An 18,097-nucleotide genomic window follows, 5' to 3' on the forward strand; every position below is an offset into this window, starting at 1 on the left:
AACCATTGGTAAATAATCTAACAAGGTTTTCTCATTACAGAAAGTGATCAGACTTTAAGATCCGGTTCCAAAGATACATCAAAAGACGCTTCCAAAAGCTTGATCTCGTTTCGGACCAATTTCCTCGATTCTTGGCTGTGGAAAACGACCAAAATTGGATCGAAAGGAAGCACCACGATGAAGGAGATTGTTCCAGACACGACCACGGCTTGGCATTTGACTGGGTTCTCGGTTGACCCAGTGTACGGGTTAGGTATCATAAAGCAACCGATCGAACTCATTACGGAACAGAAGTTTTACATCGTGGAGAACTTGCCCTACTCCATCAAGCGGGGTGAAGCTGTTGCATTGCAGTTTATAATTTTTAGCAATTTGCCCGGGAAATACCAAGCTACGGTGACATTGTTCAATGTGGACAATCAGACGGAATTCGTAGGAAAAGCTGTTGGAGGTAAGTTTTCATTTCATATATTAACTTCTTAGCCGGGAGTCATTCAAATTGCAATGTTTTTAAATAGAAACAAGCTACACGAAAACGATTCAAGTAACTACAGACACTGGCGTTGCCGTTTCATTCCCGATCAAAGCTCGAAAGCTTGGTGAAATGATCGTAAGAGTGAAGGCTTCTATTGATCCTGCTGCCGATACGATCGAGAGCGTCATTCGAGTTCTTCCTGAAAGTTTGGTCAAGCGAGAAATGATTTCTCGATTCTTCTGTCACAATTCCTACCTCAATCAGTCATTCAGCATAAGCTTAGACATAGACAGGAAGGCGGATGCGGGACACAAGAAGATAGATTTCATTCTCACACGTAAGCAAGCTCCTAATTTGTCAAAGAGAAATATTTTTTAACGAAACTTATTTTCTCATTTCAGCAAACATTCTCACCTCTGTAATGGACAATTTGGAAAGCCTTCTGTCCGTCCCAACCGGTTGTGGTGAGCAGAACATGATGCGGCTCGTACCGATTGTTCAAGTTCTCGACTACCTCACTTCGATCGGTTCCGCCAACAAACCGTTAACTGATAAAGCTATTGGACTGCTCAAAACTGGTTACCAGAACCAGATGCGCTTCCGACAGCCGGATGGATCGTTTGGTCTTTGGGAGAAAAGCGGCGGTGGTGTTTTTTTGACTGCGTTCGTGGGAAAAACGCTCGCCACGGCTGCAAAGTACATTTCCGAGATCAAACCAACGATGGTGGAGAATGCGTACGATTGGCTCGCTTCCAAGCAGCATAGCTCGGGTCGATTCGATGAAGTTGGTCCCATTTTCCATCGCGACATGCAGGGAGGACTGCGTCAGGGTATTGCGTTAACGTCTTTCGTGCTAATTTCCCTGCTGGAACATCCGCAAACAGCCACCAAACATGCGGCCGTTATTGCGAAAGGCATCACATATGTGACTGACACATTGGACACCATTCAAGATCCGTACGATCTTGCCATCGCGACGTACGCCCTTATGTTGCAGGGACACGGCTCGCGGGAACGATTTCTGGAGAAACTCATCGGAATGTCCACCGTGCAGCGGAATGGAACGGAACGCTTCTGGGCGCGTGATGCTCACGGAATCGAAACGACCGCTTACGGGTTGCTTTCCTTCGTGCTGGCAGAAAAGTACGTCGACGGAACGTCCATTATGCGGTGGTTGGTAAAGCAGCGCTACACACCGGGCAGTTTCCCGCGCACCCAGGACACGTTCGTCGGCCTAAAGGCACTGACCAAGTTGGCGGAGAAAATCTCACCCTCCCGGAACGATTACTCGGTACAGCTGTGGTACTCGGGGCGTAAGAAGGAGTTCCACATCAATTCACAAGACATTGGAAACCTTCACCACGCTGAAGGTATTGACGATTCGTCCCAGATGCAAATCAACGTGGCGGGTATTGGGTTTGGTTTGCTGCAGGTGGCATACGAGTATAGTGTAGATTTGCGGAACTTTACCAACAGTTTTAAGCTAGAGCTTCAGAAAACGTTGACCAATGGTGGGAAGCAACTGCAGCTCCAGGTGTGCTCCAGCTTCATCCCGATTCTTACGGACGGTCGGTCCAACATGGCACTGGTGGAGGTGAACTTTCCGAGTGGGTACAGTGTTGAGCAGAATCCCATCACCGAAGCATCGAAGCAGAATCCCATACAGGTAAGTGCACTCGATGGAGTTGAGGTCCCAGTTCGATCCCACTTCCGGAACTTCTTGTCGGTTTATTGTGTGTATTGTGTTGTGCGTGGTTACAGAAAACGGAGGTACGGTTCGGTGGAACTTCTGTGGTCGTGTACTACAACAACATGGGCACGGAACGGAACTGTTTTACGATTACTTCGTTCAGGCGGGCGAAAGTAGCTTTGAAACGTCCTGCTTACGTTCTGGTGCATGATTATTACGATCCAAGTAAGTGAATAAGTGACTGCTTCAAACTTCAAAACTTCATGTACATACACTGACTTTGTGAATCGTTGTTTTGTTGTTTACCTTTGCCCAGAGCTGAACGCCATCAAGATGTATCAAGTGGACGATCAAGGTGTGTGTGATGTTTGTGACGGTGTAGAGTGCCCACCATCGTGCCGGGTATGAGGAAGCCAGACAGAAGGTAGCGCATACAAGCAGCCTGGAGGAGCCTTCCAGTTTTCAACGTCAGTTCAACTAGATTCACTTCATAAGATTTTCTTCAAGTTGGATCTCACTGCATTTGGGCATGTTACAAAAATGATACCCTAAAGCGTGTCATGTTTAAGGATAATAAACTAAAAAGTTTAGTTAGAAATGGTTTTCCGAGGTCAACTTCCTGACAATGTGTACCACAAAATTCCTCGATCCCACATTTTCACAGCAATTTATTTAGTAAGAAGATTTAAAACACTTAATGCTTCTTAAAGCTGAAAAATGTGTACAGAAGTGCTTCAACGGTATTTAAATGGTTTACTTGAAGTCCAATTGAATCGTCAAACTTAAGGGAACTCTTCAAATTAACCAGAAAATAGTCAATCATACCGAAACAGCATTTTTATTGACAAGGTTCTTCCAGAAATTGACTCAATCCCCTTCTGCGCTTCTTGCAAGGACCGTTGTTTCCTTTTGCCTTATTTGAGCTGAAGCTAATATATTTCGCAACCCTACAAGGCCTTATCGTTTGACCGAATGGCGTGAAGACATATTTTCGCCGTCGTCCTTCCCCATTCCAGCTCCGGTTTCCTGGTCACGGCTCACGGAGTACATCATTTATCTTAAGCTGTCATGATTTCGGGTTCCTCCTGTCGTTAGATTGTACTCGATAACATCGACGACCGAACCGGCTTCAGGTCGGCTTTTGCCATTGACAGCGGGAGTACGTTTATTTCGGTGATCATATGTCGGTGTCGTCACCGAAAACAACAATTTATAGCTGACGTAATCCCGATTGCAACTGTCGAGCGGCAGCGGATCCGGAAAACCAATACCCAGCCACTGGCCTGTCAATCAAGCTAAACTCGTGCAAGGATCGAACAGCTTGACACACACACATACAGAAACGTGGTGTGGGAGATGGGAAGAATTGGAGGCAGGTCGCAAATTTATGGTACACTTCGCCGAAAAACATGACCTCCCTTTCTCTCTCCCTCTCTTACTTGCTTACTCTCTCGCCAGTACGAGTCGGAACTTTTATTAGGATCAAGCGACCCAGGGCTTCTACAGTAAACTGGTGAAGAAAAAAGTAAAAATTACATAAAACGTCATTTATCTAATTCACTTATCAATTTACTGCTGCTGCTGCTGTTACAATCTGGCAGCGCAGTGTTTGCAGGCCGCCGGTAAGGAGTCAGATTTCTTTACGCGGCCGTGCCTGGCAACACTTTCCCAGAGCCCACTTTCGCGAACGGTCTACGCAGGATGGTCTAGCTTTACGCGGTGTTTGCGCTGAGTGGGATGTTGATCGTTGCGTCTCATCAATCAACAGCCGCAAATAACAATACTAACAAGCGAGTGCTTTAAGGAAGGGAAAGCATAATGCCCACAGCAACACATACCACACCGCCTAGCACATTGAAGGACGCTGAAGAGAGAGTTGTCCTGATTGATTGATAACACATAACAGCCTGCAAACCCCGTGTATCGTGGTGGTGCTAACGTATTTGTGCTACGGTCGCGCACATCATCGCGTGCGTTGGCTGTGGCGTATCAAAAGTTTGCACATAAAACAGGACGTAGAAAGGTAGAAATGATACACGCGTGGTGTTTGCTGTTATGCATTTTGCCTAGCTTTAGGCGTTCATATGTTAATCTATATTTTTTCATTGCATTTCGTATAAAATATTGTTTCTGTTTAACAAATAATAACTTGTCAATTTGTTACCAGCTCATGTATTGGAAACAGCTCAAAAATATTGGAAACAATAAGTCTACAAATTCTATATAAAAACGCAAAACAAAAAAGGGGAAATACTTTCCATTCTCCATCATATACTTGAGAGGTTAGATATAAATTATTTAATAGTTAATAAATTTTATATTTTATTGCCATACTACACTCATGTCACACCCATTGTGCCAGTATTTAATCGTACTGCCAATACTTGCCAAGGACCAGAGCACTCTCAAATAAGCTCGTCGTGCTAGCAACGAGGTTAAAGATACTGACGAGGCCTGAAACTGATGTTTTCTGGTGAAGGCATTAAAACAGAATAATTTGATGCGGTTCTGGTTGCTGCATTCTCCTCTCTCTTCTGACTTTCCCTCCCTCTCTACTATCCCCATCCCACACATCCCCTCGCTGAGGTTTCAGTATCTCTATTCTGCTGCTCTCCAGCCCAAAAAGGTGCCGACACAGACGACTAAGTGCGTTCGGTTTGAGTTGGTTTGGCCTGTGAAGTGGTCTCACTAAGGTAATGGCCAACGCGTCACCACCACCGGCTGCTTTTCCCAACCCCCCGTCCCCAGATCTCCATCAACATCATCATGTGCTCATGTGTTTGGAGCGAAGGAAATTAGATGAACCAGAACGCGTCTCAACACGCCACGCCAGTTGATGGAAACACCGATACCGGAGCGGCACGATGGCAATGGAGGAAAGAAAAATCTCAACCTAAACGAGAGATAAATCAACGATAGCCCGGAAGTTGGGGGCTGAGCCTAGGCAAGATATCTCTTACTTCTATCCCTCCCCGGCTTCAACCTCTCCCTCGCACAGTCGCTTACATCATCAAGGTCTTTATTCTACTTTCGAACGTTTGCGTGTGTCCCTTCTTTGTTCGGTATCGAGCGTTACCAACGATTCGCATCTGCAAGCTTGAGCTTAAGAAATCTTTACCGACTTGAACGAATGAACGAAATTAAGAATGAACGATTGGGAAATGAAGCCCATTTGTTCTAATGAGCTGAGTGGATGCCCGAGATTGACTGTATCGAGTCACGGCACATTCGCACTTCACGCCCGACCAGTTTTCCGTGAAACTGCACGCTACGAAGCGTCCGCCCTATCTCGTGCCGGCCAATCTTGTCCGCTCTGTACAGGAGAGGGAATTGAATTTTTTTCAAAAGTATCACCAAATACGGGGAAAATGTCGCTTCGTTTCATTGAGCCGAAGCCAACCGCATGCACCGTTCGTTCCAATTTCCATTTGCCCGATTCACGCAACTGTCTTGTCACGCTCACTGTCAACGTTATCGGTTATCGGTGTTTTCGATGAGTTTGTTCGCCTATCCTAGGCAACCTTTTATCGGCCTTGGGTTGAAGAACTTTTTGCACTTATTTTCGGCCGTCAGTCGTTTATTTGGGAATTTTTCATACATTTGTGAACAAGGAGCTTCTGAGAAGTGTAGAGCTGCAGAAAGTTAGCGTTAACTGATCATTAAAATCTTACAACTCCTGATTAATCCTTAGGTCTTTTATTGTATTTTTTTTTCAAGAGATGCAAATAACTATCGAAGCACTCTGTTTATTATCCTTATGGTGTAATAGAAATTCAGTGAAAAATGTGTTGCATATTTTTGGGTACAATAGCATAAATTGCATCATTTATTTCTAATACCCTATATTAAAAAATTCCTTCCAAGTATAATAAGCCCCATTTTAGTAGGCAATAAAAAAACACTCACCGCTTGCTGCGATGAACATCAAACTGAAAACACCGATACAGTGGAAAATAAACTTCATTTTTCCACCCGAGACTAAACCCAAGCGACGTGCATCCCGGCAGCGAACGTGATGAGTTTGCAAATAAAGCTTTCAACTGACCATGGTCGGGCAATTAACGTCAATAAGCAGCTTGCAGTGTGATCAATAAATAATCGATGCATTACATCAATCAATCGTGTCTGGATCGAGACTGTGTGAAGCTGTGCCGTGTGCTGTGTGTGCGTCTGAAAGGAGGTTTGATTTTAACCGTAGTTTTTCCATCGTTTCCCTCGTTCGCAAACGCGGAATGTGAGTGGTGCGGTCCTCGATCCAACTTTTTTGTTGTTTATCCTATCGTTGGCTGTACGCAAGATTGGTGTGTTATTTCCTTTACTTTTAGCTTATGCTATCATCGTTCCAATCGTGAGTTGAAATCGAAAACGAACACTGTGTGTTCCGCACATGATACAATATTTGCACAGTTGATTGCAATCGGTTGGCGTGCTATCTGGGACTAGGCATCCCGGCAAAACCACCCATTGCGCCCAGGATGAATTCGGTAAGTGCAGGAATTGCACGTGCACTTGTTCGTTTGGATAATAATAAAGAGAGGAATGGGGAGTGCGAGGAAGAACGGAACAGGGAGAAAAAATCCCCCAACATGCAAAACGCATAAAACCGTGCGCAAATACTGCGCTCACCGTATTGCAATATGAATCATGTCGAAACAGCGTGTGCAATCGCATCTCCCGTGACTGTTCGTTAGTTTTGCGCCTAAAACTATGCAACCGGGCATAGCACAGGAAGCAGCGGCAACAAACGATGGAAAATGATGCTTTTTTTTTTGCTGTTATGACAGATATCGCTGAATTGGAATGAATCCGAAAAATATGTACCACACCGGGAACCGGATGAAAAGCTTCCCCATTCACATTCACTAAACTCACATACACACACAGGACATCACATTTGTATTTGATGAACGGGTTTCTGCTTCCGCTCTGTATCGATTGCCAGGCTAGGCGAAGCTGTCCATTTTGCGATATTGTGTGTACCGAAAGCTACCATGCTCAACAGACAAAAGCAAGCATCGCACCGACGTAGTGAACCATCGCGAGTTGACCAGCGGATACAAGCAAGCAATAAATAATTGATATATTTTAATTACCTCACAATCCATAAGCCCACGAAACGCGAACAGTAGCGCCGCACCGAACGCAATAAACGTGAGCAGGTTTCTAGGATCGCTGAGCGTTGTAACGAGCGGGATCGAACCCATCTGCCAGTCGTGGCTGAGCGTGGATGGGCACAGCAGCAGCCACCAGTTGAAGGCGGCCAGATAGCAGAAGGTGAGCAGACTGTGTGGACAAATCAAAGCAAATGAAACATGAAACATGGCACAACGAGGAAAGTACGAAGAAATTAAAAAAAAAAACTGGAAACATTCACTTACCGCACGTAAAGATTCGGATGGAAGGCGGTCGGATTATCCTGCTGCGAGAACCGTGGTAACGAACCCTGCAGCAGAGCTAGTCGTACCGCCAGCAGCACACCCATCGAGAGCAGGACACGCGACACGCGGCGTCCGAATTGGTGCGTTTCTTCGCTCCAGCGCATATCCTGCACGGTGCGCTTCAAGGCGGGCCAGTTGCGGTACGTGTCGTAGGCGACGTTCAGCAGAAACACGGTAATGCCCGTCTCTTTGGCCAGCATGCTCAAACCGCCGAGCACGATGCTGAGCCAGATCGAGTTCATGTCTGGTTCGTAGGAACGGCTGGAAAGAGGAACATAGAATGAGAAATTTTGTTAATTTTTCAATCAATAAGATCGTGAAATTAAATCGTCACTTAGCATAGGCTTACTAATACGAACACTTACATGTGTGCGATTTACACAACATTTACTACTTTTTATGGCAAAGTCTAAACTAAATACAGCTGCTAGTTCTTCATACTGGTAGGTCTTGTTTTAAGTAAAGTTACAAAATAAAGCAAATGTTTTTGCTTAATTACATTTCGCATTGATTTAATTAAATGCTATTCAGTCTATTCGGAGTTCATTAAAAATCAATCAGCATTGAACGATTCAGATATCCATTAAAAAACCTAAAAAAACGTGATATTTCAAATGAGGACAACCCTTTGTTTAAGCAGCAGCTGGATATATTTGGTGTATTGGTTTTGTTCCCACCAAATACAATGGTTAAATAATTATTTCATCCCACTTTTTATAACATCCCCGTTAACGTTCTACTCTTCTTGGCCATTTTGTCATTTATTCTCCGGCAGTAAATTACATTTTAATCGGCAAGTTAATTATTTTCACTGCTCTTACTGCTGCATTATTCCGATGCATCAAAGCATTTTGATGGCTATCATGTCATGCTGCACAACAATAGAACGAACGTAAAATCCCAACCCAACATTCCACCCTGCTGGTCCACGAGTTTTGTGTAAGCTTTCCGTGCCGGAAAATGTTAAATAATGAAAGTAAGCTCACCGGGGTCCTCATTTATCCTTCCACTACAAGCCACAAACAAAAATTAAACTAACGAGACAACGGCAGCAAGAGAGGAGCGCACCAGAGCGGTTGCTTGTAATCCGTGAAAAAGGCGTCATTCCCACAGCTATCCGATTGAGGTTTTGTCTTTCTTTTCCCTCCCATTTGAGATGAGTTTTCTTTCACGGTGGTTAGAGTAGCGCGAGCACACAAACGCCGATTTCATTCATTCCTATTGCTGGGCAACACTGGCAACACCGTGCGGTAAGGAAGTTGTGTTGCATTGTCATTTCTTTGGTAAGTAGCTCTCATCCGTTTGTGCCGGCTGCTTCGGTTTGGCTGCCAGCATTGCAACGGTGGTATTTGCAATCCGACAGGCGGAGGCTGCGGCAAGAAGCGTGCTTTACGTCACATCCAACGCCCTTCAGCACTGGAAGCGCTTTTAGTTTGTAAAATGAACCCACTAAAACTTCACTTGGCAGTGGCATTGGTCGGGGAAAGGGTAGCGGTGTGTGCGGGGCACGGGTAAGAAGTGTGAAAGAGGGTAAAAGTTCGCCATTTCCGTCATTTCCACACAGTCATTCCGGTTGCGTCGCGGCACGGCGTTAAAGGAATGGGAAGTTTTTCCGGGGTGTTGTCTCATTTTCTTAAAAACACTAACCATACTGGTTCACCAGTCAAGTTTCTTTTTAAAGTTCTTTTGTGTTGTGTTGTGTTGCGTGCTCGGGGTTTTCGTTCTTCTCTTCTTCGTTACTTACTAGTTTGCTCATTGAAGCTACATTTTTAAACAATGCACAGACACAAAAACTCTGTCATGATGTAATGGCGGAAACTTCACAAGTTGATGCAACTAAGCAAAAGAGAAGAAGGTCGAAAAAACAAGCAAGAAAACAATTCCTCACAAGAGAATGCACAAGACGCCGTACAGAGGATGTTGAAACATTAAAGAAGTCCCCACCAAGCAGCAGATGGTGTTTTTACAATTGTTTTCCCTTTTTTAGCTAGTGCTTGGTTTGACCAACGCCAGCTGTTGTTTTACCGGATCGCCTCAAAGTCATCGTTGTTTCGTTTTAATTAGAAAAACAGTCAACAGCACACTTTCGTCTGAGTTCTTAAACAAACGTCCAGAACAGGAAGGACTTCCATCGCCCAAACAAACAACCCGCACACATTACCCTGCCATCGAAAAGGTCAAAGCTACACCTGCCAAAATTGGTTGCCCGCCTGAAAGTATGCAACCACGAAAGCAACACCGTCGCTTACCAAGCAACACACTTTCCAGCGAAAGGAATTAAAATGTCGATTTCTAGCCCTCGTGAATTATTCATACTTCTAGCAGAAAGGTGTTTTTGGGTGGGGTGTTTCACTCTCCAACTCACCTGAATTCTTTTTTCTTCTGAAAAACGATTGAAAAGAGTGCTACGAGTGGGCACGCAGCGTTTGTTTTTTGTTTTTGGTACGGTGGGTTGAAATCGGCACGTTCAAACACACTAATTGCCGGAATTATGATGACCTATCAGGTTCAAAACTTTCTCTCTTGATTCGGTTCGTGTGCCAGTGGCAAATGTGCTTTGCTGGCGACGTATGACGTACGCAATTAAAGTTGATGGAAACATTCCGACACACTAAAAAATCCTGCCGAGGGACCTTTCATCGCAAAACGATTTAGATCAAAGCGTAGGGCAAGTTGCGTGTCCAGCTGGGCTGCCTTTTCACCCTTTTTTTTTTGTACTTCAATTTTCTTTCATTTATTATTTATCATTCAACACTCCGGTACTCATTCGTTCTTTCCTAGGAAAAGCCCCTTTAGCGGAGTTGCAAACGTTGGGTAAGGGTTTTTTTCTATTTTCTTCACGATTTTCTTTTTTGTTATATTGCAAAATGCTGCCAATTGAGCAATTATGCTAAATGCGTATGAATTTAATTTCTATTCGATAGGCCTTTTCGACGAGGAACGTTCTTTTTGGTTCTGTTGCTGAGTTGCTCGTTACTGCTTAGCCGAGAAAGAAGCCATTAAAATGCAAAAACCACTAAGGACCCTTTTCTCCTCCGAGGATAAACGAGACTAGAAGCTTTTTAGGTTCGCAACCAACGCAACTCCAACCACTCGCCTTAATGATTCGCCGTATAGTGCGATGGGAAAAGCTTTCAGAAGGTGCCAAAGGATTTAGCCAACGCCCGTAAACTAAAGCTTTGTTTATTATTTTGTCAAATTGTTTCAGTTCTATCGCAAGATTTAACTCTAGAAGGTCCAAGCGAATGGAGATGATAATGCGCCTTTGAGGATGCTCTTTCCATTTTATATGCTATTTAATTTATGACTGATTTTGTCTAATTTATTCAATAAGGTAAATTATGTGGCACGTGCAGGCACCTTTGCTTTACTTAAGCATCAAATTGTAACATGGAAATCGAAAAAAAAAGACGAATAAACTTGTTGAAAGCCAAGCTCTTATCGTTCAAGGATTCATAACAGAGAGTTTCGAAGTTATTCTAGTGGACAGTTGGTAGCAACGAAAGTTTCCGTAACAGGAGCTGGGGTGTATCAAATTGTCTGTGTTATCTATCAAAGCTTGTGCGTAAAAGCTGCCGATTTCGTCTGTTTCAATATGTTGGGCGGCTGGTCTATATTCTAACGAAAGCTTTTGATTGTTAATCCTGTGCACTATATCTCATGCTATGCTCCTCCATCAGTAAGCTTAGCTAAATCAAGAAAGTAGTCACTTCAGATAAGGTCCTTATTATTTGATGGTACAAAAAAGAGCGAGTCGCGGAGCTAAATTTCATCAATTGCTAAATAAATTGTCCAAGTCACAAGTCACGCTTTTATGTCCTCTACAAACATTAGTAGGGCTTTACATTCCTTCATTACACCAGCCAAACAGAAGCCAAAAAATTGTTTGAAGTCTTCACCAATATGATGATTATTTAATGCAGTTTAGAAATAATTTTTATGGCCTGTGAGAGCATAGGAGATATATTCAGTTCTGAAGAAGAAAACAAATAGAGAATTGCAGTTGTTAGTAAAGAACACTGACTCTTTAATCCATTACTTTATGTGGTGAATGAATGATGAAGTACAAATGTTGTTACATTTGTGCTTCATTTGATTCCATTCCACGACGATTTCTGTTATGAATCCATGGCTGAAGTTGCGTTCGCTTAGCCGCGCAGCTCTGCGCAAAATTCAAAACAAGTCAATTATTTGCAGACTGATGTCCTATGCATGGACCATATACAAACAAACACATACACACACATGCATTAATTCCGGATTTGTATCGTAACACCTTCATCAACTCTTTCATTTCAGCACACGTCAGATTCCGTTTTGATCCGGTCCAGACAGGATTTTGTGAAAAAATCTACCGCATAAGGAAAACTTTTAACACCCTCTTGTTTTTTTCCCCTCTTTTCTTTTGCTCTTTTCGCTTTCCTTTTTGTGGTCCAATAACATCTCTATCTCTTTAGGCCATCACTAGTTGGTGGTCGGTGTGTGTTAATCTAACATAAAGCAAGCAAGCCAGTCGTCCACACGTCGTCGTTGCGCTGCGAATGGAAGAAGTTTTTCGGCCGACGACCGTCCAGGGAAATGATCAGACGCATTCGCAGAATACAGATGCATGTTTGACCTCCTTTCTTTTTATCGTACGCACTGGGATCATGCGAGGTCTCGTGGATTAGTGCGCAAGAGACGAAGAAGGAAAAACTTTTTGCCCTCGCGCACACTGAAATAATGCCAACCGGCAGGAGGCAAGACCTACCCGTCGAGAATCGTTTCGTAAATTGAACGTTTATGATTTTCGTTTGCCACCGTAAGCTTCGTAAATCGTAAGCGCTTCGGCAGGCTTTTCATGAGTGGATTTGTGTACCTTCTAGCGCGCGCTGTCTATCTGCCTCATCTTCAATTCTGGACATTACTGTTGCAAGGGAGCAAAACACATCCCTTGAAGCTACCCAAGCAGGCTAACGTATATGTATGCCACCGAACCACCGCTTCCCAAGCTCTCGGAGGTCAAAACCAACGTCACGTCATAACTAGAAGCGGCCATACTTACCCGTGATAGACCAGCAGCGAAATTAGGAAGAATATACACGCCAGCACATCGGCACGTCCCACGATGCCCGTCACCTGCAAGCGTAAAAATGGGAAGAGAGAAAGTTGAGTGAGATGCGGCTTGGCATTAGTTAGGCATGTTCCAAGGAATTCGGTGGATACCCATAGAGGGGAGAGATTGGGAGTGGAGTGGTTGAAAATGTTAAGACATAAAATTTGAGATTTGCCCGAAGCATGATGAGAACATGATGCCCCAGCTTTAGCCTCGGCCCTCTTCCCAAGAAAGTAGTGGCGCTGGTCATAAAATGGAATTGGTTTTCAGCATACCACTGGGATCGGCGGGGAGACCACCGGTGGGAGTGCTGTGGAGGTGAGTACAGAGTCCTTGTAGTCAAAGTTAAAGCCAAACAGAAAAAAAAAAAACAACAAGCGAATAGAAGCCAGCGAAAGTGAGTCAGCGGCTGTTAAAAATATCGCCACAGTAATGATGGCGTCATGGAGCACAGTTCCAAACCCAAACTCACACAATGCCTCGTAGTTATGGAGTGGTTGCGAGGAAGTAGCTTATACTAGAAGAAGAATACGGAAAGAATGGAATTAATTGTAAAAAGAAAACACGACGCCGCAAAACTCAAACAAACATTAGCGAATGAGAAGAACGCGAATAGGGTTTCAAGTGTTTTTTGGATCGTTTATCGGTTCAGGGAGCTCGAGGCGTGTTTTTTTTTTAAATTAAAGTTGATCGTTTTATTGATGCCTTGCAAAAGTAGCTATCAACTTGGTTTGACCCTGGAAGGAATTTTATCGAACGCTTTTAAAAGGAAAAAAACACCGATTTAGAAATTCATCAGTGACAGCCAAAAATCAGTGGTAAATTTAGCCTTTCTCTAAACGGATTGGAAATTGGGGCTCTATATCACATTGATTCTTGGTTAGCTAAGTATCCAATTTTTCCGAAGTATCCGATAACTGGACAGGGGGTGGTGGGATTGGACTGGGTTTTTCTGCAAAAAGTTGCAGAGTCAAAAACGCATCGAAAGGTTTGTGAAATGTCCCGATCGGTCAAGCAATGTCCGAGTATTCGCCGATTTTCCGCTATAACTTGGCGGAGACTGGTGGGATCGGGTTGAGGTGTTCTACAAAAAGTTGCGCAGTCCAAAAACTCATTCAACGGTACACGGAACGTCCTAATCGGTCAAAGAATGGCCGAGTTATCGCCGATTTTCCACGGGAATGTTTTAGTTTAACCGCTATAACTTGGTAGAGATTGGTGGGATCGGGTTGAGGTGTTCTACAAAAAGGTGGACGGCCTAAAGACGCATTCAACGGTAGGCCATTTATCTCGATCGGTCAAGGAATGGCCGAGTTATCACTGGTTTTCCATGGGAATGCTGGGGTTTTTGCTCCATAACTGGGTAAGGGGTGGAGGGATTGGGTTGAGGTGTTCTACAAAAAGTTGCGCAGTCCAACTTCCAACTCATCCAATAGTGCGCGAAACATCGCAATCGGTCTAGGAATGATGGAGTTATCACCGATTTTCCACTGGAAAGCTGCTGGCCGAATTTTCCGAAAGTGGTTATTAAATTCCCTTTAGTTCTTTTCTATATTAAATAAAAGACGTTGCAGAGGTCTTTTTACAAGATTTTTAAGAAAAGAAACAAAATGAGAGGAAATAATTTAACATCGGAGAAAAAGTTTAAATTGTGCCGGAAAAAATTTGTTTTGTCGGAAAGAAAATATTTTCCCATCCGTTTTTAAAATTTCAATCTGCTATCTCCTCGGAGTCATGCTCTCCTGTTACTCCTGGTCGGATTTTGCCGCATCGAAATTTGCCAAAATTCCGCCGAAAATCTGCCACCGGGAACGACTTGAAGTAACAGGAGAGCATGAATTCGTGGAGGTAGCCCGGGCCGATCGAAAAATCGAAAATCCAATTTTAAAATCCAAAGTAAATTTTAAAAGTTGATTTCCAAATTAAAAATTCCTCCGCTACTTTGAAAATGACTTTGGATTTTAAGATTGGATTTTCAATTTTTCGGTCGGCCCGAGCTACCTCCACGAATTCATGCTCTCCTGTTACTTCAAGTCGCTCCCGGTGGCAGATTTTCGGACGAAATCTGGCCAATTTCGATGCGGCAAAATCCGACCAGAAGTAACAGGAGAGCATGATTCCGAGGCGGTAGCAGATGGAAATTTTAAAACCGGGTTGGAAAATAATTTCTTTCCGACAAGACAAATATTTTGCGGAACAATTTTAATTTTTTCTCCGGTGTTAAATTATTTCCTCTCATTTTTATTTCTTTCGTTAAAAATCTTTTGAAAAGACCTCCGCAACGTGTTTTTTTAATATTAAAGGGAATGAAGGGGAATTTTTCAATAACTCCCGGAAAATTCTGCCAGCAGCATTCCCGTGGAAAATCGGCGATAACTCCGTCATTCCTACTTCGATCGGAATGAATGACCTACCGTTAAATGCGTCTTTAGGCCGTCCACCTTTTTGCAGAACACATCAACCCGATCCCTCAACCCCATCACCCAGTTATGGAGGAAAAACCCAGAATTCCCGTGGAAAACCAGTGATAACTCGGCCATTCCTGGACCGATCGGGATGAATGACCGACCGTTGGATGCGTCTTTAGGCCATCCACCTTTTTGTAGAACACCCTAACCCGATCCCTCCAACCTTTCATCCAGTTATCGAGGAAAGACTCAGCTTTCCCGTGGAAACCTTTGATAGCTAGGCCATTCCTGGACCGATCGGGACGTTCTGTGTTCCGTTAGATGCGTTAGAACAACAGTATTCCGTGAAAAATCGGTGATATTTTTTTCATTCCTGGAACTATCTTGGTGTCCAGCGTTGGATGCGTCTTTGAGTCGCCCATCTTTTTGTGGAGCATCTCACCCCAATCCCACCACTCTCCGTCCAGTTATGGCGGAAGAACAAAAACTTTCCTGTGGAAAATCGGTGATAACTCGCTCCGTTTTGGTCCGATCGTGGCGTGTTGCACACCGTTTGATGCGTCCGCGCATCTTTTCCGTCCGTTTCCCTTCTTTTATTCCTTTACTTTCAGCCATATTATTCCACAAAATGCTTTTGACGGTTTTCCCTAAATAGTGTGTTTCGATAGATTTTCACGTTGATCTCTTGAATGCTTTTGATCTGATTCTTTTCATTCCTAATGGCAATTTCATCTTAATTGATCCTATTTTAAAATCTCTTCAGCTTCTCAAGTACAATTTCACTCCTCACTCTTTACTCTGAATTTAAACTCAAACTCTATTTAAATTATACCAAATATAAAAATTTCAACTTTAAGTTTAACTTGAATGTGTAGGCTTCAATTTTCTGTCGTTTCTTTTTACCATTTGATTAGTTCCAATAATGATAATTAGAATAATTTGCAAATCTTCCATTCCCATCGTTGAACCGTTCGCTGATCAATAATTTTCACCTTCCATTTTTAAGAAACCGATAAACTTCACAACCAATTCAATTACCAAGAATGCACGAACAGAGCAAACGTACCGAGCAAAATTACTTCCAGCACGCTCCAAAAACCAGCGAACGCGAAACGTCAATCACGATCACGAAAACATACGGTTGATTGGCACTTTTCTTTTTCTCTATAGGCTTGTCTAAACCAAAATTCCAAGGCAATCGTTCCGTTCCGTTTGATGTTTCGGGCTTCAATGTCCGTTAGCGTTCATATTTTTGCATGCTATAATGGAAAACCAAGGGCCAGACGTACGGTGGGGAAAGTTTCTTGAAACCGTGAGTAGCCGTGGCCTAATTTTGGCCAGCTTTGATCACTTTCAAATCATTCGCGTGGGTGTGCGAGTCGGTCGCAGACGGCCCATACTAGTATTATGGCAAAAGCCTTCAACAACGCAACAGGAAAATGTCGATGGAAAATCGATCCCCAGCAAGAAACCACCGGGGAACTCCACCCTCATTGCCTATGGAGCCTTTATCACTAATGACAACGATTGACCGATTAATTGGCGATTCAGGCAAGTCGTAAAAAAAGTCCGAAGGAAACGATGCTGTAAACGCGGCGGATTGTCTACTGCCGTGAGGAGTAACGGACGCAAACGATGGGCCGTTTTATTTGGGGATGGGAATAAAATATTGATTTCTCGTTTAGTCCAGGTTCCCCCGGGAAGGTTGGAGAAACTTCCAAAGAATGGAGGTCCAAATTGCTACCGGGGTTTTCTGTTTGCCGATATAACGATGCATTCATAAATTTCTCAAAGTTCGTTTCGATGAAAATCGTATGACGTTCATCCCTGACTGGAAGACGATAAAGTTCCCCGTACCGGTCAGTATCGTTGCCAAGTTGCTTTAACCACACCGCGGTGTCACGGAACGGAAACCTTCACTTCCGACTTACGACGATCATCGCATCGCACACCATCGTAATCGTTGCTCATTGACTCCGGTGTCGTGCAGGCCAGACCAGAGGCGACCAAAGGCTCTCAGGAAAGCAGCCATGAAGCCCGGAACATGAAGGAAAACAAATTCCTTCATGATGGTGAACGTGCCGCCCATCTGCTGGGGCGCCTCACGACAGCGTCAAGGAACGTGCCGTGGTATTTAACTTGTCAATTTAAGCTATCGATTTTGGCGCTCAGAGCTCGACACTTCTGGACACCCGAACACACTCCGTTACGGTCTGTTTGTAGCTATTAACCAGCGACCCGAATTCCCCCTTGGGATCTTCTGCCGTGCAAAATGTGAAACCATGTCTGACGGTGCTGCATAACCTTCCGGACATCACCTGCTTTCCAATTCGGCCACAAATTCGTCCAATAGAGGGCGCTTCTAAGGGTGCAGAATAACATCACACCATCTTTACCGGTCGTTGGAGAAGAAAGCACAAGCAAAGACGGATCAGCCGGGGCAGGACAATGTCTGACACAGCGTGTGGTAAGTGTCAAAGGATGCTCCTGAATGGCTGATAGTTTTAAGCTATCGATTTTGCCCTATCAGACTCCAAGACACTCCTGCAGTTGGAATGGGACAAACGTGTGTATCTGTGTCTGTGTGTGTGTGTGTGCGCGACGCTTGATTTACTTCGACACGAAGCACCCGTCGTAAGTGCTTCGAGTCGGAAGATGGGATAGTTTTAAGAGCGCACTGTCGTCTGTCAAGCTGCCGTTGCATGTTATTCCTTGGCGGAAATCGATCTAAATCTGGTTCCAATCTTGTGCCCGGCTTGCAGACCCGCTCGGTATCCGGCGTCCCGACGGGATCGATGTCGGGCTCGGGGCTCAATCAGCAAAGCGGATCAAAGAGATGGAAAAAGTTTCGATTATTTATTGGCTTTAGTGACGGTGCGACTGTGTGTGTGTGTGTTTTATGTGTGTTTTACTGTCGAAGAGCACGATCGGCTCAAGTGAAGCATGTCACGGGTGGCAAGGGCAATTGGGAAGGGAGCTTGTTCGCTTTTT

At 44.1% G+C, this 18,097-nt stretch overlaps 1 protein-coding gene across 1 annotated transcript in view; it reads right to left on the reverse strand.

Annotated features, from left to right (window-relative positions):
- LOC126568675 (protein O-mannosyl-transferase TMTC1-like) overlaps positions 1–18,097 on the reverse strand; it is a 59,268-nt gene that overhangs the window by 18,545 nt on the left and 22,626 nt on the right. The window contains exons 3-5 of the mRNA XM_050225189.1: positions 12,648–12,721; positions 7,544–7,864; positions 7,259–7,448 (exon numbers count right to left, since the gene is read on the reverse strand). Of these exons, the coding sequence (XP_050081146.1) occupies positions 7,259–7,448; positions 7,544–7,864; positions 12,648–12,721 (585 nt within the window). The remainder of the gene's footprint in view (positions 1–7,258; positions 7,449–7,543; positions 7,865–12,647; positions 12,722–18,097) is intronic.

The sequence above is a fragment of the Anopheles maculipalpis genome, chromosome 2RL (genome assembly GCF_943734695.1).
Source record: "Anopheles maculipalpis chromosome 2RL, idAnoMacuDA_375_x, whole genome shotgun sequence".
NCBI lineage: Eukaryota > Metazoa > Arthropoda > Insecta > Diptera > Culicidae > Anopheles > Anopheles maculipalpis.